General features: G+C 53.5%; 10 protein-coding genes; 5 read left to right on the forward strand and 5 right to left on the reverse strand.

Moving 5' to 3' along the window:
* Positions 1-341: 341 nt before the first annotated feature.
* RCC_10430 (uncharacterized protein) lies at positions 342-1,656 on the reverse strand (the record flags this gene model as incomplete). XM_023775659.1 has 2 exons in its annotated part: positions 342-853; positions 909-1,656. The coding sequence occupies 2 exons, from the start codon at positions 1,654-1,656 to the stop codon at positions 342-344; spliced, it is 1,260 nt and encodes a 419-aa protein (XP_023631427.1).
* Positions 1,657-3,429: 1,773 nt separating this feature from the next.
* RCC_10431 (related to MDJ1 Heat shock protein-chaperone) lies at positions 3,430-4,335 on the reverse strand (the record flags this gene model as incomplete). XM_023775660.1 has 2 exons in its annotated part: positions 3,430-4,111; positions 4,166-4,335. The coding sequence occupies 2 exons, from the start codon at positions 4,333-4,335 to the stop codon at positions 3,430-3,432; spliced, it is 852 nt and encodes a 283-aa protein (XP_023631428.1).
* Positions 4,336-5,458: 1,123 nt separating this feature from the next.
* Positions 5,459-6,874, forward strand: RCC_10432 (related to mitochondrial porin; the record flags this gene model as incomplete). XM_023775661.1 has 6 exons in its annotated part: positions 5,459-5,551; positions 5,610-5,643; positions 5,717-5,805; positions 5,862-5,892; positions 6,154-6,668; positions 6,725-6,874. The coding sequence occupies 6 exons, from the start codon at positions 5,459-5,461 to the stop codon at positions 6,872-6,874; spliced, it is 912 nt and encodes a 303-aa protein (XP_023631429.1).
* A 675-nt stretch (positions 6,875-7,549) lies between these two features.
* On the forward strand, positions 7,550-9,211 carry RCC_10434 (probable acetylcholinesterase/Butyrylcholinesterase; the record flags this gene model as incomplete). XM_023775662.1 has 2 exons in its annotated part: positions 7,550-7,906; positions 7,958-9,211. The coding sequence occupies 2 exons, from the start codon at positions 7,550-7,552 to the stop codon at positions 9,209-9,211; spliced, it is 1,611 nt and encodes a 536-aa protein (XP_023631430.1).
* A 635-nt stretch (positions 9,212-9,846) lies between these two features.
* RCC_10435 (uncharacterized protein) lies at positions 9,847-11,282 on the reverse strand (the record flags this gene model as incomplete). XM_023775663.1 has 2 exons in its annotated part: positions 9,847-11,051; positions 11,258-11,282. The coding sequence occupies 2 exons, from the start codon at positions 11,280-11,282 to the stop codon at positions 9,847-9,849; spliced, it is 1,230 nt and encodes a 409-aa protein (XP_023631431.1).
* A 1,681-nt stretch (positions 11,283-12,963) lies between these two features.
* RCC_10436 (uncharacterized protein) lies at positions 12,964-13,893 on the reverse strand (the record flags this gene model as incomplete). Its single annotated transcript, XM_023775664.1, has 1 exon — positions 12,964-13,893. One exon carries the CDS (start codon positions 13,891-13,893, stop codon positions 12,964-12,966), a length of 930 nt encoding a protein of 309 aa, XP_023631432.1.
* Positions 13,894-16,960: 3,067 nt separating this feature from the next.
* Positions 16,961-17,837, forward strand: RCC_10437 (related to SPS19 ### peroxisomal 2,4-dienoyl-CoA reductase; the record flags this gene model as incomplete). XM_023775665.1 has 2 exons in its annotated part: positions 16,961-17,048; positions 17,107-17,837. 2 exons carry the CDS (start codon positions 16,961-16,963, stop codon positions 17,835-17,837), a joined length of 819 nt encoding a protein of 272 aa, XP_023631433.1.
* Positions 17,838-18,103: 266 nt separating this feature from the next.
* RCC_10438 (related to polysaccharide deacetylase) lies at positions 18,104-19,118 on the forward strand (the record flags this gene model as incomplete). XM_023775666.1 has 2 exons in its annotated part: positions 18,104-18,729; positions 18,791-19,118. 2 exons carry the CDS (start codon positions 18,104-18,106, stop codon positions 19,116-19,118), a joined length of 954 nt encoding a protein of 317 aa, XP_023631434.1.
* A 39-nt stretch (positions 19,119-19,157) lies between these two features.
* Positions 19,158-20,210, reverse strand: RCC_10439 (related to ribosomal protein YmL40, mitochondrial; the record flags this gene model as incomplete). The annotated part of the gene is made up of 1 exon (XM_023775667.1): positions 19,158-20,210. The coding sequence occupies one exon, from the start codon at positions 20,208-20,210 to the stop codon at positions 19,158-19,160; it is 1,053 nt and encodes a 350-aa protein (XP_023631435.1).
* A 639-nt stretch (positions 20,211-20,849) lies between these two features.
* On the forward strand, positions 20,850-22,488 carry RCC_10440 (uncharacterized protein; the record flags this gene model as incomplete). XM_023775668.1 has 2 exons in its annotated part: positions 20,850-20,907; positions 20,957-22,488. 2 exons carry the CDS (start codon positions 20,850-20,852, stop codon positions 22,486-22,488), a joined length of 1,590 nt encoding a protein of 529 aa, XP_023631436.1.
* Between the last annotated feature and the right edge of the window lie 223 nt (positions 22,489-22,711).

Genomic DNA, 22,711 nt, shown 5'->3' on the forward strand with positions numbered 1-22,711 from the left:
TTTGAGGGAGCTCAAAACCACCACGCCGGTCGGATCTCAACGGTTTCACATATCGTATTGCTTCAGAACCCTCTATGCTACAAAAGTAGAACGACAATGAGAAGCCTTGCGTTGGAGCTGGTCAACGAGGTAGCTTCCCCATAGCGATATATCGATGCAGTGTGGAGGGAACCTGAAGCTCACTGAGCCTCGGGGTTCTGGAACATCGATCCGGGTATTGTAGTAGAAGTGGGAGGTAGTCAAACGTGTGGGGAATCTTGCACGCCGAGACTGTGCTGATACCTGACAATGGGTTCCGGACGGTCCGCCCATGTCGTCTTTAGCCATGTGTCTTCACCTCATCATTCGTCTGCTTCTTCCTCTTCTCCCTCATCGCCGTCGTCTGCATATCCTTCGCCATCACCATCCTCGTCCTCGCTGTATTCTCCTTCACCGTCGCTCTCACCACCCGATGCCTCGTAGTCTTCTTCCAGCTCATCCTCCTCGTCCTGCAACGTTTGTTCGGCCTTTGCCAGCTCAGATTCCTCTTCTCCCTCCGCAACGCCAGTATCACTGGCTTCCACTTTCTTGTTCACATTATACGCCTTTGCTCGCCGGTCTGCAGCCATTGAAGCATCGTTGAGACCGTGTCGCTTCACATACTCGTCAATGCCTCCAAAGTCTGCCTGGTCTATCATGCTGAATTCGGTCTCCCTGGCTTCGGTGCCGTCTCCTTCTGTGGCCGTGATTACGAGGTTGAAAGTTCGTTGCAGCACAGAGGTGTAGCTGATGGACTCAATGACCGAGAACGGGAAGAAGGCAAGAGGCTTCTTGAAGCCGAATACCACGCCGTTGGAGAGTAGGAAGAGGTAGCCTTGGATGGAAATTAGCAAATCGTCTCTCGCATGCATGCGTTGTTGTAACCAAACCTTCTTTCGACCCCTTGTGCACTTTGATGTGGTATGCCTTTTCTCCTTTTCGATGCGACTGCGGTATGCTGCTTGAGAACTCGACGTCTGTTGGTCGCACCACACGTTTGCCGTATGGTTGCAGAAAGGTGTTTAGTTCGGGCTCCGTGACCGAAACGTACGTATCTCCTTCTGCCGTGGCACGTGTGGAAGAGCTGGCGTCGTCTGGTTTCGTCTCGTTCATGGTGAAGACTATCTGTTCGCAAGGCGTTCCCTCCGCATTCGTAGCTCCAGCCTGAGGGAAGAGTACAAAGTTCCATTGTCGCTGCTGCTTCTCGGGGACAGGCAGACAAAACGCCTGATCGACCTGAGAGTTGGAAATGGCATATTCGACGTCGTCGCTCTGAGCATTTAACACCCTGACCTCTCTCCGGCTCGAATCAGCAGCGTCGGCGACCAGTTGTAACTTCAGCTTTTTTCGTKCTGGAACAGCGAAGCTAACATTTTTGCATTCGAAAGACACACTCGGGTTGGATATGGCATTGGTGTTGCCGTTGGTCTGGGTGGTGGGAGGTACATCGTCCAGCTTCCGCTTCTTGGAGTTCGTTGGTAGAGTGGTGCGGTGTGTGGCCAGCACGTGTTTGGCGATATCACCAAACAACTCGGGCAATTCTCCTTGATATCTCTGGCCTGCGTCAATTATGCGGGCCGAGAGCGCCGCGTCAAATGCATTTTGCACGTGTTGCGACCATGTCGTTGAGTTCGACATAGCTTGATGTAGAGTATAGTAGAGACATACCTTATATGCCTCCGAACTGGAGACCTTCAACTCAGACTAGTCCGTTTCTGGTTAGCGATTGAACGCAAGCTCCTTCGTAATGTCAGCAGCGTATCCTTGCCTCTCCTAGCCAAGGTCCCAAGAGCTAACAATGACTTTTGCCAACGGTATAGCTTCTTGGCAAGGCTCTCAGTGCACGTCTCGGACAACAACAAGCCTTTGCCGCAGCCATGCGCGTCGTCGACATCCTTGGGCTAGAACGGAGGTCGATGAGGGGAGCGTCCGCGAGCAGTTTGCTTTCTTCTGTACCGACCACTTGACCTACTGCCTCATCAATATCAACAAGGCCAAGCCGTCATGACCGGTCTCCCCGCGCTTCTCTTCTGCATGTTAGCGCATGCATTCGCTCAGACAACCACCTACGCGAGCACGACTTCTGGCCCGACGAGCGCTTCCACTATATCACTATGGCTGCCCATGGGCGGCATCCCAGAGAACTCTATACAAGCATCGATCTTGTTTGCGGTATACTTGTCTACCTACCGCCGTTTGCCGAAGTGAAACTGCTGATACTGCGACTGTAGTCACCAAACGCAACGGCATATGTTTTAGGATGTCCTGCCAACGCTACGCTTCGCTATTGTGACAGATCACCACCTATAWCAGTCACCGAAGGCGTGAGCACAATCTCTTACACCAATACCTTCTTCAGTAATTTGTAATAGAGTCTTCCTACATGATCTGGACGTTTGCTGACCACGGACACAGAGACACTGTGCGGACTGTTGAGCGGCCAGTCACCGTCAAGTGTGAGTTGGTGGGTGCAAAAGTGTCTATAGGCCGTGGCGCAACGTCTGCAGTCTGCTCCGTCTCGTCTGAGATATCAGGCTTGGGGGTTAAAGTGAGCACCACGCGTCTAGCGTCCAGCCAGATAAACTACATCCCGGTCACGATCACCGCTGGAGTGGAGAAAATCGGAGCGGCAGGCACAGCTACCAACACAGGAGAGCTCGCTGCGAGCACCGCAGCTGCTGCTGGTCCGCCTCAGATCACGCCTATGGCGAGGTTCGCTCTCGGCGGTGCAGCGCTCGGGATGATGGTACTGGCCAACGTGTGAAGGAGCATGTACACCCACTTCCCAGACTACGAGTTCTCTCCGCCCGCGGCTCTGATCAGCCGGTCCGCTTGTACGATGCACTCGTCTCATATCAGAGCTGAGGAACGGCGGACGAGGCTACTTGCATTGCAATACAACAGACTCCGAACGCTGGAGGCTGCAACAGAGTCCGGCCGCACAGCTACGTGCCAACTTTATTGGACTCCATGCTGCAAAGTCGTTCAGCACGATGCCTACCAGATTCTGCACTGCAATCTGCCGGCGCCACCGAGCAAAGTCAGATGCACGACATTACGCATGGACGGCCTGGCTCTCGGCTAACACCATTGTCACCACAGAAAAGCCGCCGCGCTCATCAGCGCAGACACATGGATCGCACAGTCTTGCTTTTGTGAGCAGCCATGCAACTGTCGTATCTTCCGAACGGCCAAAATCGGCGATGGATCCAAGGTCACAGGGGGTTTCCGAGGGTAAATTTCTCCTTTTCAAAACGACGTCGAAGGTCATAGGAATTGAGAAACGGCAATGTTGCAGCATACGCAAGACGGGAATGAAGACTGCGCAATTTGTGCTCATGGGGAGGCGCAGTGACATCAGATGCGTCTAGCCAAGTAGATAGGTGTTCAGAAATCATTACTTTAGAACATCTACCTATCCGGCTCCAGTCTCCGTAGTGCTGGCTTTCTCTGACCGCCGTACACCGCGGCTGAAGTCCCGACAGCCACTCCCAATACGCCAGTCAGTAGAAGAAAGTTGAATAACACGCTGCTACCATTCCCAGCCATTTCAGCACTCTCATACTGCGATGCCCTTTTCCGTCTGGTACGATGTCTGTTCTCTATCTCGCTATGCGTCTGCGTGTGTGATCTGTTGTCAAAGTGCGGTACGTCGCCATCAAAGCCCATTGTAAACCCTCCAGGTCCCATCCCTGGCCCAGCAGGACCGCTGGCGGATTGTCCACTCGTCTCATTCGTATGGGAAGCTCGATTCGCGTACTCGCCGCGTTTATCCGAGTGTTCGCCCCAGCCGCCATTGCGATAGAATGAAGGTGGCGGACCGCGAAACTGTGTTCGTCTGCGACTCAGTCCACTGGCTGGGCGACCACCAGGTCCCGTTGACGCGGAAGAGTAGCTGCCTCGAGGCACTGGGCCATGATTCGAAGAGTCTTGCTGCTGCTGTACGCGTATATGATCTCTGTCGTATCTCTGTCTCTTTTCTGCAGAGCCCAAAGTTGCGTATGCTTCGCTGATCTTCACGAATTTCTGAGAGGCGTTCGGGTCATTTGGATGGAGGTCAGGATGGTTGGATTTCGAGAGTTTGTAGAATTGCCTGCGAGTCTGTCAGGAATATCGTCCACTGAGATYGAAATGCGTCGTTTGGTACTTTTTGATCTCTGCCGGTGTTGCACTGGTCGGAACGTCCAAAGTCGTGTAGTGATTGCCATCTTCATCTCTTCGGCCAGTGGAGGAGTGAAAATGCCTTAAGGGCCGAGCAGTGACGAGTGAACATGGCAATGGCGTCCTCCACTTGAATATACATGATCGAACAATCATGCCTCATACAAATGAATGACACCAGCCAAAGTATTGCAGAGCCCAAATGTTCAGATGCGAAAGGAGCGCAATCGTGACGTCGATGTCGATCTTGGCCGATCCGGGAATGTGGGCGGACTAGCGTCCATTGGAGGAGGGCAGGTAGGTAGTTCGAGGGGAAAGTTGCATGTGAAGAGATGAACTGCCAGAGCTCGAGCTCCAAGAGTATGCTATTCTGTGTTGTAACACAAGGCTCCCTACGTCGAAAGTAGTCATTATTCATAGCTGGACGCTGTCTGACCAATGTGAGACAACACCGCTTGGATGGCACATAGCTTGCGCAAATCCAAGATGGCTGAGGCACTGATCAAACGCTCAGATCAATCATGATTTGCGACTGTTGCTGGCCTTCGCAACGTTGTACTGTAAGGAAGTGGCCCATGGAATTAAAGCCCACTCCCTTGCAAGAAGTGCGTTAGACGCAGTTGTTTGGAATTGATCCTTTCCTGCACTAGGCCTGGGCTTAGCAAAGGCAGTCTGACTGGCCCAATTAATTTGAATGTGTTACATCCGCCGAAGGGTTGAAGGGACAACAGAGGATGCAGCGAGCGTGACGCGATTATGATTGTGGTTCACTCTGCAACTTTTTCATTATTGAGTTGCTGTCGACACCAGGCTGTTTCAGCCAACTATCAAGGATTTCTACCTTGAGACAGGCTTCTTGCAGGAGCGAAGTTCGTGGGAGTCAATCTGCGAACCATGCAACAATGGTGGACGGGGATGGCTAGTCGCCTGGTGAAGACTCATCGACCACAGTCCTTCTGCTGCTCAATCACCTTGCAAACGACCCTTCTGGCCAAGCCGGAAGAAATCGGCCATGCATTCGGCAGAACGCGGTTGTTGACGAGAGTGCGAGATGTTGTTTCAAGAGGTCGGCGAGCTGGCCGCGCTAGGAAGAGCTGCGACGCTGCACGTGTTCCGTGTTCCGGCTTCCGCAAGGAGTCGTCAAACTTTAGAGAAACCGAGCACTACCAAACACCTTCACGACAATTGACAGCTCCACGCCAGTCACCCTCACATCGCCGACCCTCTTCGTCCCGTCGATCTCCATCACCAGACATCCTCATAGCACAACTTCGCCAACATGAGCGCATACACCCCAAACAAGGTCGAGACCGGCGTTGCAAAGTTCCTGCCCATCCCAGCATTTGGCGACCTCGCAAAATCTGCCAACGACGTACGCCCTGCGCCATGATCCCACGGAAAATAGAGGCAGTGTGCTGACAGATGCGCAGCTCATTAACAAGGACTTCTATCACACCAGCCAGGGTTTGTGAAAACCTGCCCAAAAGGGAACCCTCTGAGCGAGGCAATGGACAACAATAGCTGACACACAGCCCAGCTACACTCGATGTCAAGCTCAAGGCACCCAACGGTACTAACCTTACCGTCAAGGGCAAGCAGGGCTTTGACGGCGTGACCAGCGGTTCGGTAATTTCTGATGCAGTCCCAATGGCCAGTGAAGATTGACTGACGCGCCGCAACAGATCGAGGGAAAGCACACCCTCAAGCCTCAAGGTACGCAGCAACCATCTCCTTAACTTCGCAAACCCTCCTTATTCCGTGCAATTCAAGCAAACCAGCAGCAAAAGAAGAAGAAGCAGACGCGGATGCAAACGCAAGGTGGCAGGACAGTGAACAGCKGCTTCATGCGCGAATTCAGATTGTTTCATGCACTACCCTCGCCTCTACGCACCGCTCTATACCTGACAGTCATGAGCTCTCCCAATGGCGATGGATCAGATGGTGCAGTCGCGCTGACGTTTCGACATTACAAAGGTGTGACCATCACTCAGGCATGGACCACTGCATCTCTGCTCGACACCAAGGTCGAGCTTGCCGACGTGGCCGCACCCGGCGTCAAGGTTGATCTCCAGAACCTCTTCAACCCAGCCAAGGAGGGCTCCGCCGTCCAGAAGCTCAACCTGGCCTTCAAGAACCCCAACATCCACTCTCGCGCCTTCATCAACTACGGCACTGCTAAGGGCAACATCGATGCGATCGTCGACGTGACTGCTGGTCATGAAGGCTTCCTCGTCGGCGGTGAGGCTGGCTACGATGTCCAGAAGGCTGCCGTCACCAAGTACAGCCTGGGTCTCGGCTACCAGACCCCCAACTACACTGCTAGCATCGTCGGCACCCAGAACCTGAGCATCATCGCCGCCAGCTACTACCAGCGTGTCAACGCCTCCGTTGAGGTCGGCACCAAGGCTGGATACGATGTCAATGCCCAGAAGGCCAGCGGTCTCGAGCTCGCATCCAAGTACAAGCTTGACCCTCTTTCGTTCGCCAAGGTAGAGCATCCCAATCTACAGCACGCTATGAATTGTAAAGCTGACACCCACGCTAGGTCAAGATCAACGACCRCGGTATTGCTGCCCTTGCGTACAGCACCAAGCTCAACGCTGGCACCACCATCGGTCTGGGTCTGTCCCTCGACACCAACAAGCTCAACGAGGCAGGCCACAAAATCGGAACCTCGCTCACCTTCGAGGGTTAGACAGTGCGGTCAAAATTGTGTTTCTAGATGCATGGATAGCGTAGAGAGCCGAGTCGCGCCCCACTACCAGGGCCGTGGATGTATCAAACGTTRTGTAAAACAGCTGCATATACCAAATTCTTCGTCAACTCATCCTACGAGTTGGTATTCCCAGCTCTTGGCAGATGACGGAATCCGCTGGGATTGCCTCGTCACGCGGCTCCGAAATGCGGGAGGATTTGACTAACAATTGCGAGGATCCCCGGACTAGATTTCATCCGCTCCCCTCACACGCTATTCTCCACCTACCACTTTGGCCGCTTTCGCGTGCTCTCTTCGGCTGTCTCACAGCGCATTCACATCGACAGGTGGATGCTTTCCGCGGAAATGCGTGCGTGATATCGGGGGTAGAGCAACACTGCGACCTTGCTGACCGGGCCAGGTACCTCCACACAGCTTCGCTTCACTTATGTTCTATGCTTCCACAATCATCATCATGGTAGTTGCCCGCCCTTTGCCGTTTGTCTCGTGTATGATGAGGGGCTCGTGCCTTTACCTCCTAGCGTCGATTGACTTGCTTGCAGATCTGCCAATGGGCACGTGGAGGTAGTAGTGTAAGTGAAATGAGGCTACAGTGCTTTCATCCGCCGCGTTCTTCTTCTTTTCTCTACATCACTTTCGAGCGCTATCTTGAGCATGCGTTTCCCACAATTTCTGGTCGGCAGCGCGCTGCTGGGCACCGCCATCGCTGTATCGTCGCTAGTCGAACTGGACTACGCATCTTACCAGGGCGAATCACTACAAAATGGCGTCTCCCAGTGGTTGGGAGTCAGATATGCGGCAGCACCTATTGGCGATCTGAGATTCTCCGCTCCCCAAGACCCGCCCCATTACAACGAGACGCAATCTGCCACTGCGCACGGAAAGCTATGCCTCGCGACAACGGCTGGCCCGCCTTCGAACACGACTGATGAGGATTGCCTTTTCCTGGAAGTCTTTGCTCCAACCAATGCTACAGCCGAGTCGAGTCTGCCAGTGTACTTTTGGATTCAGGTACAAATTTGGCCGAACGATGTCGATAATCACATAGCTGACTAGTGATAGGGCGGTGGCTTCAACCAACTGAGCAATGCAAACTACGACGGCTCGGGGCTGATCATAGCGAGCGACTTCAATATTGTGGTGGTCACTCTCAACTATCGCGTTGGACCATACGGCTTTCTTGCGAGCTCGGAGATCGTCGAAGGAGGCAGCATCAACAATGGACTCAAGGACCAGCGCAAAGCTCTTGAATGGGTCCAGAAGCATATCARATCGTTTGGCGGCAATCCCCACCATGTGACTCTCGGAGGTGCTTCTGCAGGCGCTCAGAGCGTTGCACTCCATGTGACGGCATACGGAGGACGAGACGATGGTCTTTTCCATGCATCTGCCGCCGAGTCACAGTCCTTCCCTCCTTTGCGCTCTGTAAACGAAAGCCAGTTTGCTTACAATAACCTGGTAATTCGAGCCGAGTGTGCTTCTGAGACGGATACTCTCGCCTGCCTGCGATCTCGCTCTGCAGCTCAGCTACAAGCGGTGAACATCAACACTCCCTATCCAGGAGCACAACAAGCACCGATCTACAACTATGGTCCGGTTCTTGACTACGACTTTGTGAGCGACTACACCTTCCGCGCATACGCAGAGGGGAAGTATGTGAAGGTTCCAGCCATCTATGGCGACGATACCAACGAAGGCACTGTCTTTACCCCCAGAAACACCTCCAGCATCGCCCAGAGCAATACTTTCATTCAGAATCAATTCCCAGATGTCACTCTCCAGCAATTCAAGAGGATGAACGAGCTGTACCCGGTCGAGAGCACTCCTGAATTCCCCAATACTGGCAGATATTGGCGGCAAGTATCCGATGTGTATGGCGACCTTCGCTACACATGTCCAGGAATCTTCGTCAGCGGCATCTACGCAAACGACAGTATCCCCAACTGGAWCTACCGCTGGAACGTCATCGACCCAACTGCTGCAGCAGATGGAACGGGTGTCACTCATACGAGTGAGGTGAATGCCATATTTGGGCCAGAGTATGTTCTTGGTAACGCGCCCAAGTCTTACCAAATGGGCGGCGTGAACTATCCCAGTGTGGCTGTGATCCAAGGCTACTGGACGAGCTTCATCCGCTGCTTCGACCCCAACACCCACAAGAAGCCTGGCACACCGGAGTGGGATCAGTGGACTCAGGACAACTACAACCGCAGATTGATGTTTCAGACCAACAACACCAAGATGGAGACCGTCCCGTCTGACCAGCAGGAGAAGTGTGAATATTTAGCTTCTATTGCCATCRGTCTGAAGCAATGATAGATTGGCATCGTTCAGGGATTGGATGCTGGTGGAGTCTTGGTAAGAAAAGGAGATTATGGTCTGATTTTGGACGTTCTCTCCCTTGGTAGACTCCTATAGCAGAAATGCAGCATGGCTTCTGTCCACGGCCCCTCGTCTTGGACATGTGCGATTCAGCCCGGTATCATTTCAGAGCGCTGCAAACCGAAAGTTGACCATGGGCTGCGATTGTCATCATTTCTGCATTTCACTGCAATCTCGTCGTGCGTATGGATAGATGTCATTGAAGCCACGATGTCAGCAATATGTGTTGTTTATGATATTAGCCTACAGTACAATTGCCCGCCCTCGTAGTGGCATGGTTGTAGATGAATAAACAAATGGAAGCAGGGGGTCTACAGGTCCAGTAAGGACTGGCCCGGAAATCGAATCTGTGTCGCGCTCGCCGGCGACGAATCAATATGTTCATTCCAAAAGTAATAAAAGAACGCCAGCGCCATGCTTCATCGCCGCGTTACTCGGGCACGTCGGTCGACGGACAGAAGTTCCGCCAGGTGGTATCAAATTCTGAACATGCAGCTCGTGTGCCGCAGTGAAAAAAAGGGGTTGTATGTCGCAATCAACGCTTTTTGCAAACAGTCACAGATGCATCATCAAAAGTTTTGTGCAATGCCTCCTTGCTGGTAGTTCCCGGCTTGTTGTATTCGGGTGTTCCGGCGAGCGCTGACATCCCGGACCACCGGCATGCCAGCTTCTTGACCAGTGCCACCGTACGAGCCGTCTCCATACGGGCCATGCTGGCTGTAGCCGTAGCCGCCGTTAGGGTTATAGGCTTCGTAATGCTGGGGAGCGCTGCCGACCCCAGGTCCATCATCCGATATGTCTGTGTGACCTGCTGCCGAGTATGTAGAAGAAGCGTTGGAAGGTCCTCGTCGTACACCAGCTGCGTTTGCCCCTGCAAGAGGTGCGGCTCCTAGCGCACCAATATCATCGCTGTTCATGGTTTCCCTCCGCGCGTGCATCAAAGGATCTCCGCTGTGGCCATCCGAAGTGCCGCCAAGGTTGGGGGAAGCGCGGCTTGGGTAGGCGGCGCTGCTGCCCGCATCGGATAGCTGGCCCTGCGTGTGCCCGCCAGACAGGGTGGTGGACATCTTTCTACTCGCTGCGCCCGCTGCGCCCGCCGCTCCCCATCCTCGGTAGCCATTGCTAGAATCTTCGGCCATTTCGTGCCCGCTTTCAGAAGCGACGACCGGCAGTGTTGGATCATTGTTTGGGTTGAAGCCGTAGTCCTCCACTTCGACGCGCCTTGCCTCCTCGGCAGCTTTCTTCTGCTTGCGCCTTCGCCAGAAGAAGAGACCAGCGACCACAAGCAACGCTACGACAACTACGGGCACGACCACGGCAACCGCAGTGGTGCCTGCAGTGCTGAGGCCGCCGTTGCCCCCATTGCCATTGCCTGTATTCGCTAGTGACGCGGGAGTAGAAGAACTGCTGGTGGAGGAGCTTGTGGTGGATGAAGAAGCAGGGCCGCCCGGTGATGTGGAAGTGATGACCACGACCGTGGTCTGGAGGTTTGTAGAGTCGGCACCAGTGGGAGTTTGCGTCWCAACTGAGGTCGTGACTATCGTCGTCGGCGGCACGGAAGACTGGGAGAGGGTAGATGTGGCTACTGCCGACGATTCACTAGGAGTAGTCGGCGGAGGGGTGGAGGAAGTAGTAGGCGCAGCAGATGTCGTGGGTTCCGACGTGGTTGGTGGTGCAGAAGTGGTGGTCGAAGTGATGGGGACCGCCGACGTGGTGTCAACGACGGACGAGGTTATGCTGGTGGCCGGCGCGGAAGTGCTCTCCGTGCTCGGGACTGCAGATGTGTCAGACATGGCGACGTCGGTATAGAGCGGGGCGACGACGACGTCGATGGCAGGGGCGGCAGCAGGAGGGTGACCGGGATGTCAGGGATTGCGATGCGGTGCGCCAGGGCGAAAACGAAGGGCAGAAGGACGGGAAGGGAGTGGGGAGAGGGAACGCGTGACGAAGGGTCAGCGATGCGATTCTTTGAAAACGTACCTGTGGAATTGAACGACGAAGCCATGATGGCCGGGTGCTTTCTTTGCGTGCTCCCCTGCCTTCCGTCCTCTCTGCTTCTCGTCGCTTGTTGGCTGGTCTTCTTTCGCGCGGGAAAAAAGGGTTGGGGCTAGCCCAATAAGAGGCCTCTGTCCGTGGCTTTGGAATGGCTGTGGTGACAGCCTTCTCCCACACAAAGCTCGTCGGACTGTCACTGCCTGCTGCTCTCGCGGATGAATGAATGAGTGTATATCGTTGCGACCAAGAGAAGGAGTGTGTCGTGAATCGCGGCAGGAACCCCCAAAACCTAATGAATGGAATAGCCCGTTAGGAGCACAGCACAGCTCGTGTTCCTCCGCTCCGGTTGGGTCTGGTGTGGGCCTTGAAACTCTGTTGACAAGAAAGCGTCGTTCTCATAGGTCGAGAGAGTTCTTGTGCAGCGCGGCGGCTCCCAAAACACTCCGCTCACCCTGGGTAAGAATCGTCGAGGTAAAGACTGTGGTGGTTACGATGAGACTCGATAAAGCACAACAAAGAACCTCTCACCATGGCCGCCCGATCCCTGTTTCACACGTTGTCGCGGCCTCATTTCCATACCGTTCGTCCCCCGCCCGGGCCTGCTAGCTGAACTTTGAAGTTGCCGACCATACTGCAATAGTCTTAAACCGATGCATGAGTTCATCTCACAGATCCTGATTCGGGCTTGGTATACGAGCGTTGCATCGTCGTTTTCTGGTTGACGAGGTTGCAGATTCCAGCTTTGGACGAACACTGCGTTGAAAGCATTGGCGGCCCGCGATTTGCCAGACAGACATCGCTGGTCAAGGCCTCGTGCCCCGTCGCTCAAATTTCTCACATCGATCTTGACAGCCACTGTACTTTCAACGCTGACAAGGCTCGCCCACGCCCCCGATCTTGGCAGCACATTCACTTACGTAGCATTGGTTCCTGATCGATTCCACGACAGATGTTTCGGCTCTATTGTTCTCGAAAATGCGACATATCGTCCAAGCGACATGTCATGGCTCGTCGCCTGGAACACGTTAGCTCTGCCACGGCGACAAACGCTCCCACGTGGATGTCAGCATCACCATGTCTTGGAGAGATGGGTAGAGGCCAGCGATCCTGGACAACATCAAATGAACATCAGAACCTTGAAAGGGGGCGTGATACTTTATGAACTGCACAACAACAAAACATCAGACTTGTTCAAGCTTGTTGTCGCATGGTTACGAATTTATAAAATTTTCCCGTCTGCACAAAGTGTTCTACGCATGCTCAAGCGCGCATATCAATAAACATCAGCATAGCGCCGTCTGGTCGGAGGATACAGACATCATAATACCTGCAAAACCTACGGACAATGAGAAGTGCACAATGGATAACGACTCAAGACACCGTGGCACGGCGGAAACGCATGTGCAAAAGTTTTGTGTTGCAAAAAAGTATGGACAAGAAGCGGAAGGCTATCGACATGTGCTTCGATTCTTGTTCAATCGTGTCTTGTACGTGGTCTGCAGATGCACCAGGCCTGCCATCACCAAAAGGGACTCCCTTTTGTTTTTAAACCACTTCCCGTGTCTTTTCATAACCTCGTAAATGCGCACCCGAGAATGTCGAGCGCCGTGTGCTCATGTGTTGGCGGAACATTGAATTTCAACTCCAACTAGAGACGCCGTGTCTTGATGGTTGTGGCATTACTGTAGCATTTAGCCAAAGCACCACTCAATCCCGCCGACACGGCCATCACCGTTACCGGTGATCTTGTTGAAGTAGGCCTGAGGCAAGTCGAGACTGCCCTTGTCACATCCAGGGCAGGTATCGACAATCTTTGCTGGATACTTGTTGCCGTCTTTGCCAGTGATGGTGATGTAGGTGCCGCAGAGCGGGTTTGCGTTGGGGTTCGCTCCGTTGTAAGCGCTCATGATCTCGTGTGAAACAGCCACGACCTTCTCGTCTTCCGTGCTAGTAAAGCCGCAGGAGCCCATTCCGACTGCGTAGTAAGTGACGTCGCCCGTGTAGCTCTTGCCTGGAGCAGCCATACCCGTCACACCAGATCCACCGCTGCCGGAATCAGCGGGAGGGGAATCAGATGGAGGAGGTGTGGCAGAAGTCGCAATCGGAGCAGCAGAACTAGAAGGAGTTGGAGCAACATATGGAGCTACAAATGTTGATGTCGGGGTAGGCGCAACGTATACGCTAGGGGGAGGCGCAGAGTACACTGGTGGTGCCACATACGTGCTGGTTGGAACTGGTGCAACGTAGGTGCTGGTTGGGACTGGCGCAACGTGACTCGATGTTGGCGCAACAGGGGAAGGCTGTCGGCTGCTCTCGGCCGGGCTGCTGTATACTGGAGCAACGTACGCAGCAGGTGATGATGGGGAGGCAGCTGGAGTGTACGCTGCGGGTTTGACCTTCTCCGCCGAGGAGTAGGCGGTAGGAATGGTTTCGCCAGGCTCCACCCAGACGGTTTTGGTGACGGGAACAGTTTGAATGACCTCCTCGGTTTCCGTGACCCAAACATAGTCGCGTTTGTGTTGGGGGTGATGACGGTGATGGTGGTGAGGCTCCGCCATGGGCACAGCAGCTACTGCGGTCAACAGAGCGCCAGAGACGACAAGGATAGATTTGGTGAACATCTTGAAGCTGTGATTCGTAGATTCGTCCGTTTGCGGATGGCTTGTGATAATCGACTAGCGATTGAGATCTTGCTGGATCCGAGAGAGTGGCGCTTTCTGAATCGTCGAACAGAGAACGTGCAGATCTATCAAAGATCAAGGAGTGACGGGTTAAGGAATGTGTGGACGTTTCTTCAGACCTGTGAAGCGTGTGAGGGAAAACCGCTGCAAGATGCGAGCGACTTTGGGTTCTTGTAGGGCAACTAGGGGCCACAAACAACGCCAAGGCAGCTGCTGGCCGAACCTTTCGCGCTACTGGATCCATGTTTAGTGGGTCACGGCTGTGCCTACGCTCGGGGCAGGCGACCAGTCAGAATAGCAACAGAGGCGGTGCGCGCCAGAAACAAGCGACGTCCTGTCAATACGGGTCCTCCGTTGCGGGCAAAGCCCCTGGTCCTTCGAAACTTCAGCATTGCCTCTGACACACCAATTATCTCTCCATGCACCGCTCCGCACATRAGCGCTAGCATCATCCTGCACGAGGAACCCACGCAAATGTCTAGGCGCCCACGACGTCTTCCCCAACCATATTTCATCACGTCAAGGGTATTGTCGCTATTGTGCTCTGCGACTTGTGCAACGCTGCACCAAGCTCCTTCCAACAACACCTCAGGGTCGGAGGAGCTAAGGTTTGTTTCAGGTCACACTCCCGTGGTTGTTCCCGGTGCTCGGGAGATCTGACCGAGCAAGGCGATTGGCAAAGCACATCTCTCGCATCCAAGATTGCCATCAGGGATCAACTCATCGCGCACGCGTGCGCTCGGGGAAGACGCATTTGCGGTGCAACTTGACAGCCCGCCATCGATCCAGCGAGGTAGAGTATCCATCACACGATTCATCATTTCCCCCGGCCGTCCACAACTTTAGACGAGGTCATAGGCGTGGAATATTGGTGCGAGGACACTCCACAGTCGATCTGTCGCCGTTTCTACCATCACGCTACACAGCTACATACGCGTACAGCATGGAATCGAGCTTTTGGGTCCCTGAGTACGTCATAGTAGCAAAGATAGCCTTGCCTAGTCGAGGTGGATGCTAGGAGTAGAGCTGAGCCGAAATTGCAGTGGAGCTGGTGAAACCTTTTGCCATGCGTCGGGCGGCGCCGTGGCTGCCGCTCGGCACGTTGGAACGTTGGACCTTGAAGAAACCTCAAGCGCATCCTCCGGATAGTTAGTACTCTCTTTGCCAGAGTCAACAACAGCAGTTTCAGAAAGGTTCTCCACGAGCGAGGATGCGAACAATCGATACAGCCTGTCAATGAATGGCAAAACACGTCTCGTTGGTCTGGGAGGGCCTCCATGGTACCTCCACTCATGTTGAGAAAGCCTCCACCCGTTGGGCAACGCTTGGCCGCAAGAACAAACACATTCGGCCGGAGCTGACACTGCTTGCTTCCACACCTGCAGTCGGTCGGTCCGGAAGGCATACTGGCGAGACGCGTGTGGTAAGCTGATTCGCGCCAGCACGTTGGCACGTTGCGTCTCTCTTCACTGGCGTCTGTCAAGTGTTTGGCACCGAGGCGTCAGCGGTGTCACTGACCACGAGCACGCTGTCTTGTCTGGGACAATTGCACAGGGTACATGCAAGCCATCAATCTTTGCTTACTGGACAGAAGCCATGTTTACGTATTTCAGGTCTTGGAGAGCACATGTTTACCGTTCAAAGGTCACAGCGTATGCAGCGCTGGCTTGCAAGAGCGGGTTGTCGTTTCGTGTGTGGGTTACCACATTAACATATCAGCTTCAACACCGTACAGCGCAAGCGACCTCCCACGTCCGCAACAGTGAGCCGCGAAGGTCAGTGTCCTCGGAAATGAACCATGTGTGTCGGCTGTGCGGACTCGCATGGACGATCCGGATTACATCGAATTTCCGGAGACCCTTTTCGCTCCACGGATCTTACAAGGCAACAACGGTTATTCAACCGTTATTGAAAGGTCCACCTTCAACGGTAAGCTTTTCCGGGTGCGGACCGGCCGTCAAACTACCTCCAGGGACAACGGGTGTTCCTAGAGTAGTACCAACAATAACAGTTCGGCTGAGATATGCCGAGACCGTCATAGCGTGGTCTTGACCCGTTCCAGTCTATTAAAATGTGCCTACGGTGATCCTCGGACGCCAGGAGGAATGTTTTGAGAAGGTACTTACAACCAACACAGGCGGTGAAGACCTTTCGACAAACGGCGAAGACTTCTAGGCTTGCTGCTAAACTCCTTTGGCTTTCGATGATCAGGGCCGCCTTTATCACCTTCAAACGCTGACGAGGTGTCTGCTATGCGAGGCTACGTCCCACATTTACGAGCTCCGTCGTCGTCTGAAGYACGATCAACACGACTTGACTTCTTTCATGACGGCCTTGCTAGAAGGCACAAATACCGAAGACGTAGCATATGCTGCTGGACTTCTGAGGACTATTCACAAACGCGATCAAGTAGTCTCTGTCGGAATCAGGCATCCCTGGTCGCGATGACTGCAATGTCAACGCATTGAGCCACAAAGGAGCCTTTCCGTCTTTTTGATCCCTATGATCGGGGAAGCAAGGCGCCTGGACTATCGACCGCTCACTTTCCTGCGTAGTTAGTCCTCGTCACTTCGTTGTGACACTGGCAGGCGGTTGGGTACGCTCAAGGAAGCTCACTGTGCTCGTTCGCATCAGCGGAGAGCTAGGCAATAATTTTGTGGAATTTTCTGTGCTTTGGGACTCTTCCATGAAGCTGAAGCCCAGCTTTGGTCGGGTCCGAGGAGTGAGTGTTGGGATGGCAGGGTAGGCTTGCTGAGTTACGACTTCTACGTGTGAGCTCACTACGATTGTCACGTCCACGTTGCAACACACAAATAAAGCAACTTACACTCCTCCTGCTGCATGTCGCTTGCGTTCACAGAAACACATATGTGCCCCTACCCCTACTATATCACTTTCACTTCAGACATGACAGTGTCAACTGCCAAGCCACTAACGAATGCAAACCACATTCACCAAGCACAAGCGCACCCACTTGGCGGAGCTCACAACAATCCAACTCATTGCAATGTCTTTCCTGGCCGTCGAAGGATGTCATGCTTTCGTGACAGGTGCTCAGGGAGGCATCGGTCGAGAAATCGTGAAAGAGCTACTTGGTGACATCCTCAAAGCTAGAATGGGTACCTTTCTCMTGCTGACCTACTTACTGCACAGCGGCGGGTTGCAAAGTCACGGCACATGATCTCCGACCTGCTGCATCGGCTGCAGAGACAAATGTGTTCAATGTTGAAGGAGACATTAGCGACGAGCAGTCCATCTCACAATCGWTACAAGCCGCAGTGGAGAAGTTCGGCCCGATAAACATTCTCTCTGCCACGGCCGGTATTACCAACGAACAGAGTCATCCGAATATCTGGGAGATGCCTCTGGAGACTTGGGAGAATGTCTATCGGGTAAATGTCCGTGGTACATTTCTGACTATCAAGCACTTTCTGCTTGCGGCGATCAAAGCTCAAGAAGAATCTGGCCAGGAACTTGAGAATCTCTCTATCGTTGTGATTGGCAGTGAGTGTGGCAAGTTTGGACAGGCTGGGCATTCAGAATACGCAAGTGGTAAAGCAGGTCTACAGTATGGACTCGTCCCAACCGTGAAGAACGAGATTGTACGAATCAACTCAAAGGCACGAATCAATGCGGTGGCGCCAGGTTGGGTCAACACGGAGCTTATTGGCGATCGACTTGATGATCCAAGAGAATTGTATCTTGAAGCCCAGGGGACTGTCCCGTTGCGGAAGATTGCTCAGCCAGAGGATGTGGCCAGGACAGTGGCGTTTCTCGCAAGTCATCGTGCAGCAGGACACATATCCGGGCAGTGCTTGAGTGTCGATGGGGGCATGGAGGGGCGGATCGTTTGGCGAGAAGATGAGATCTTGGGGAAGAAGTAGAGCACAGAACCATTGTATGAAGACGAAGGTGCGAGACAGCAAGACGCGGCTACCTGGTCCTGATCAATACGAATGCTCCTCTTTGAGCATCTTCGCCCCACATTTTCCATATCCGCAGAGGGTTGACCATACATGCATGGTTGCAGCATTGGAGGAGTATAGGCGAACGCCTTGGCATTACTGTACCTCGTCATCGGCCTCTCTTCGAATGGTTTATCTACCTCATCTTCATAATTCTCACATTATCCATCTCTCGCACATACAAGATGCATCCACACAAGAACAAGATCAAGATAGCGTGGTCCATTGACTTTGACGCCGTCTCTGGATGGCTAGGAACAGGGAAACATGACAACAACAGCACCGCAGACTATAGCGCCGGTTATTTCAGTGCCACAGTTGGTGTGGGTCGGCTCTTGAAGTTGTTCAAGAAGCTTGATATAGCGGATAAAGTGACTTGGTGTATCCCCGGCCATTCCATTGAAACATTTCCAACGCAGACCCGAGATATCATCGATTCCGGTGCAGAAATCGCATTACATGGCTACGCCCATGAGAGTGCCAGCCAGATGACAGCCGAGCAGGAAAGAGATGTGCTGCTCAAGTGCATCAAACTCGTGGAAGACTTGACTGGGAAACGGCCTCGAGGATACCGAGCTCCTCTTTACCAGCTCAAGGAGCGGACGATTTCTCTCTTGCAGGAATATGAATTCCTCTGGGATTCTTCCTTGTCGCACTTTGATAGTGTGCCGTACTTCTTACCAAAAGATCCAGCGCCGATAGCTCCGATTGACTTCAACCCGTCTGCGAAAGCAGCAGATTGGATGAAGCCAAGTCCCGACTTCAATGCATTGCCAAAATCGGACCTGGTCGAGGTGCCTGCGAATTGGTAGTAAGTTCTGCTATGTATAGCCCCTTTGATGGTCCAGTGATTATGCTGATCGGTTCTCTAGTATGGAAGATGCTACGCCTTTACAATTCTTTCCCAACACCCCCAACTCGCAGGGATATGTGGACGTCCGGGTTGTCGAACGCATGTGGATGGATCGTTTTGAGTGGTTGCGGTCCGAGATTGCGGATGGGAGAGAAGACATGACTATTTTCAGTATCATCCTGCATCCCGAGACCAGCGGAATGGCTCATGTCATTGGTATGATTCAGCGTTTCTTGATCTGGGTGCAAAGCTTTGGGGAGAACGAGGTAGAGTTCCTGACATACGAGCAGATCGCCCTGGAATGGAAAAGAGGCCGGCAGGAGAAGGATGTCTCGTCGACAGTGTAGCCGAAGATTCAATTTTGTACAGCGCATATCTTACATATTTTATTGTGATTGTGATTGCTCCTGTGCGAGCGCCTTGGCGAAGGTGTCCGTCCTCTCCTGCTCCTGCGCAATGACCTCGCCAATTTTCGCGAGCTGCTCGTTTGTGAGCTCCTTGGCCTCTGCCGCTTTTTGCTGTGCCCGCGACTCTGCCAGCTCCTGCAGCGGCGTCCGCATGGTCCTAATAAGACCCTTCCTGCCCTCTGTAGCTGCAGCTTCGGCCTCTTTCCTGGCCCGATAGTCATAGTCATGCCGTGTTCTGAATTTGCTGTACTTCCCTCGTAACTCATCAATGACTGACATGGGCATCGGAGCACGAATCAGGGTGGGTCTGAACGTCTGCTCCTCAACCGAAATACGCATGGTGTCACTCTCGTTGTCGGGCCAATCCTCTTCGGCGGACACAGGCCATGGAATGATAGTGTTGGTGCCGGGTATCATACGCCTGGCAGGGCCGCCCTTGTGATCGCTGACCGAAACAACCCGCTCGATGATGACATCTCGGTAGATGCCCGTCTCGGGGTCTGGTAGAGGATAGACCAGTTTGACGTGGTCGTGTGGGATCATCTGTGCGACGGTGAATACATCGCGCGCCTCGCCATTCTGCTCCTTCATCCAGTTTGGAATGTGAACGTCGATCATGTTGAGGTCCTTGACTTGCACCCCGCCCTTGTCGTAGTCCACATCGCCGACAACCCCAATCCTGCCCTTGTCGCGGCCATGAGTGATGACAACGCGGTCGCCAGGCTTGTAACCAATGAATGTGGGCCGCAACTTGGGATCAAGCTCGGTCATCTGGATGTTGTAGACCGAGACCGAACCGTATCTCGTCGCCTGCTCGCCCACATCGCGCCGTGGCGCCAGAGCGCCTCTCTGCCAGTCCTCCTGCCGATTGAGTCGTGCCTGCATCATGCGACGGCTCTCATCGCGTCTCACCCGCTCCTGGTTTTGTCGCCGCTCCCATGCTGCTCCCCACTCCTCCAGTGCCTTTTCCCTGGCCTTGACCTTGGAAACGTATCGCGACGCCCGCTCGGCACGTCGAATGACCTTCTCCATCGCTGTTCCGGGGGCGTGATGTTGCAGGTGTTGGCAGGGAGAAGATTGACCAACATCGGCGACAGGTAATCTATTCGTGGGACAACACTAGTTCGCGGACTCGTCTCCGCCCGCCCTTCTCCCGCCTCTCCGGGCTACCTTACCTTATACCTATATATACGTATTAACCTACATTTCCCACAACCTTGAAGGCTTCGGTTGTCTTCCACAGTCCCTCAACATGATCGCGCCTCAAGTATCATGGAGGTATAGACCCTTGCTGCCTGCAGAGATGGCTCCGGACTTCTGCATCCTTGCAGTCACCCTGGCGGCTACAGCAGCTTCCTAGTGGACGGTCTTCAGTGTTGTCGCCAGGACATGCAGCTGTCCGCTCAACTTCCAATGAGCACTGCCATTAGCCATGGTCGCTGTCCCGATCTAGGCAAAGCTGGCAATGGCGAGGTGTTTGCACTTTGCACATATCCACTTCTACTGTGCCATTCGAATACGCTGGCGCTTCCTACACTCGACATCTTGACTCGGTCTTAAACGCCATGGCCCCTTCATTGGGAGATTCTGTCATTGTTGAAGCTGCTCTCGGGTTGGTCGCCAATTCATGATTCGCAGACCTTGCATTTCTCCTTGTTCGATTATATAACCATGCATGTCTCGCCGCTTCTCCCTTTGCTGTTGGCGAGCAAAGTGACTGCGTTGACTTGTACGACCATCAATATCAACCACGGAGTTTTTCGCTAATGGGAGCACAGTGTACACAAATACACCCCTTTCAACGGGCTCGCCATCAACAGATTTGACAGCGAGTGCATCGACACTAACGCAGGATGCTTTCAATGCTTTCATCCTCCAAGGCCTAGGACCACATATCACTGAGATGGGCGAACCTCGAGTCTCCGCCCGGCCAAGAGATACAACATTTTCCACATTGCCCCGAGCTTCAGATGCGTCACACTACACGGCGTCGTTGACATCGAACTATCCACTACACAACAATGTTTTCACCGCCACTCCGAGAGTCAGCACAGCAGCACAGGCAATGAGCCAGGCCATGCAATGCTGGTCGGAGATTGCTACCTGGCGCAATCAATCAGCATCGTTTTGGAATGCCCAAGTTGCGGGTCGAACGTGGTCCATCACGTCGAGCTGGAGCTCGTTGAGTACGGACTGGACTAGGACCTCGACGATCTATCCTTCGAGCGTTATTACATATTCATTGTGCGACGGTACGCCCCGCACGAACGTCCGCCCGAAAATAGCTACATTCACTGGGGTCTCTACACTCTCGGGTAGTATAACTGCGACATTAACGCCCACCTTCACAGCCCGGCCCTGTACCCTCCGGCCTAGCGACTGCAGAATACTGTACCAGGATACCAATATCGAAGATATTGATGATCGTGAGATTCTTCGACAATGCGGCAGTTCTGTGCACGTCGTCGGCGACGCTCAATGGCTTGTGGGGGGAGGGCCTGTGGAGATCATCGACTTTCCCATTATTCCAGACGATACGAAGCTATGCCAAAGCAACAACGCAACGATATCTAGAGGACCTCTCATTCCAGGAATGTCCGAGATATCAACCCTTGGCGCGTCAGTGTCCRGCATGCAGCTTAGTGTAAACCCTGAGAGTCTCGTCGTAGGAGATGCCACTTTGACCGCATCTACTCTACGGAAGCCAACCGCAACCAGGACAGCATATGTCGTAGCCTCTGGCAGCTTTACTCTATCCGCGACATCGGTCAAGGGGCATTCTGAAGCAGTACAAATCGGTACCGCAACTCTGTCAATCGGAGGTCCTGTTGCAACTGTCAGCGGTCCGGTTCTCACAAAGGGCACAAAAGGGGTCGTGCTCGCCTCCCAGGAAAGCAGGACATCACTTGAGACGGCCCTTCCATCTGTCGTTATCGCCAACGAGAAGCCAGGTCAAGCAGTTGTGTTGGCAGCTGGGAGCCACACGGTCACTGCTGTCATGCTTACGGGCGAGCACACTGCAATCAGCGTGGGCGGAACTACGCTTTCGATGGGTGGCGATGCGGCCGTCATACAAAACGCTACATTCACGGTCGGACCAGGCGGACTTGGCGTTGTCAGACCTCATACAGCTCGAGTGCGGACGAGTTCGACACTCCCCTCAGTCGTGTTGTCGAGTGCATCAACCTCATCCAGATGGTCGTCATCCGCTCCTGGCCCAACGACTTTATCTGGTGCTAGTCGAGAGAAGCAAAATTCGGCCCTCGTACTGCTTTCTGCAAGCAGTCTGATCTTGTTGCTGTGTATGTAGTTACATAATTGAGGATAATGCTCCAAGTTGCAATCAATACGATGCTTGACTTGATTCATTTCGCGTGTCTCCCTGCGAAACTCTAACAGTGACCTGAGTCTCTTTAGCCGATATCATTTGTGGCGGTTGCTCTCAAGGCTGGCATCATCCGTGTCCCGTATAAGGGCATTAGATGGAAATGACGTCTTACTTAGTCAACTTTCCCTCTCAGTTGGAGGGCGTA

This window comes from Ramularia collo-cygni (assembly GCF_900074925.1).
Source record: "Ramularia collo-cygni strain URUG2 genome assembly, contig: RCC_scaffold22, whole genome shotgun sequence".
Lineage (NCBI taxonomy): Eukaryota > Fungi > Ascomycota > Dothideomycetes > Mycosphaerellales > Mycosphaerellaceae > Ramularia > Ramularia collo-cygni.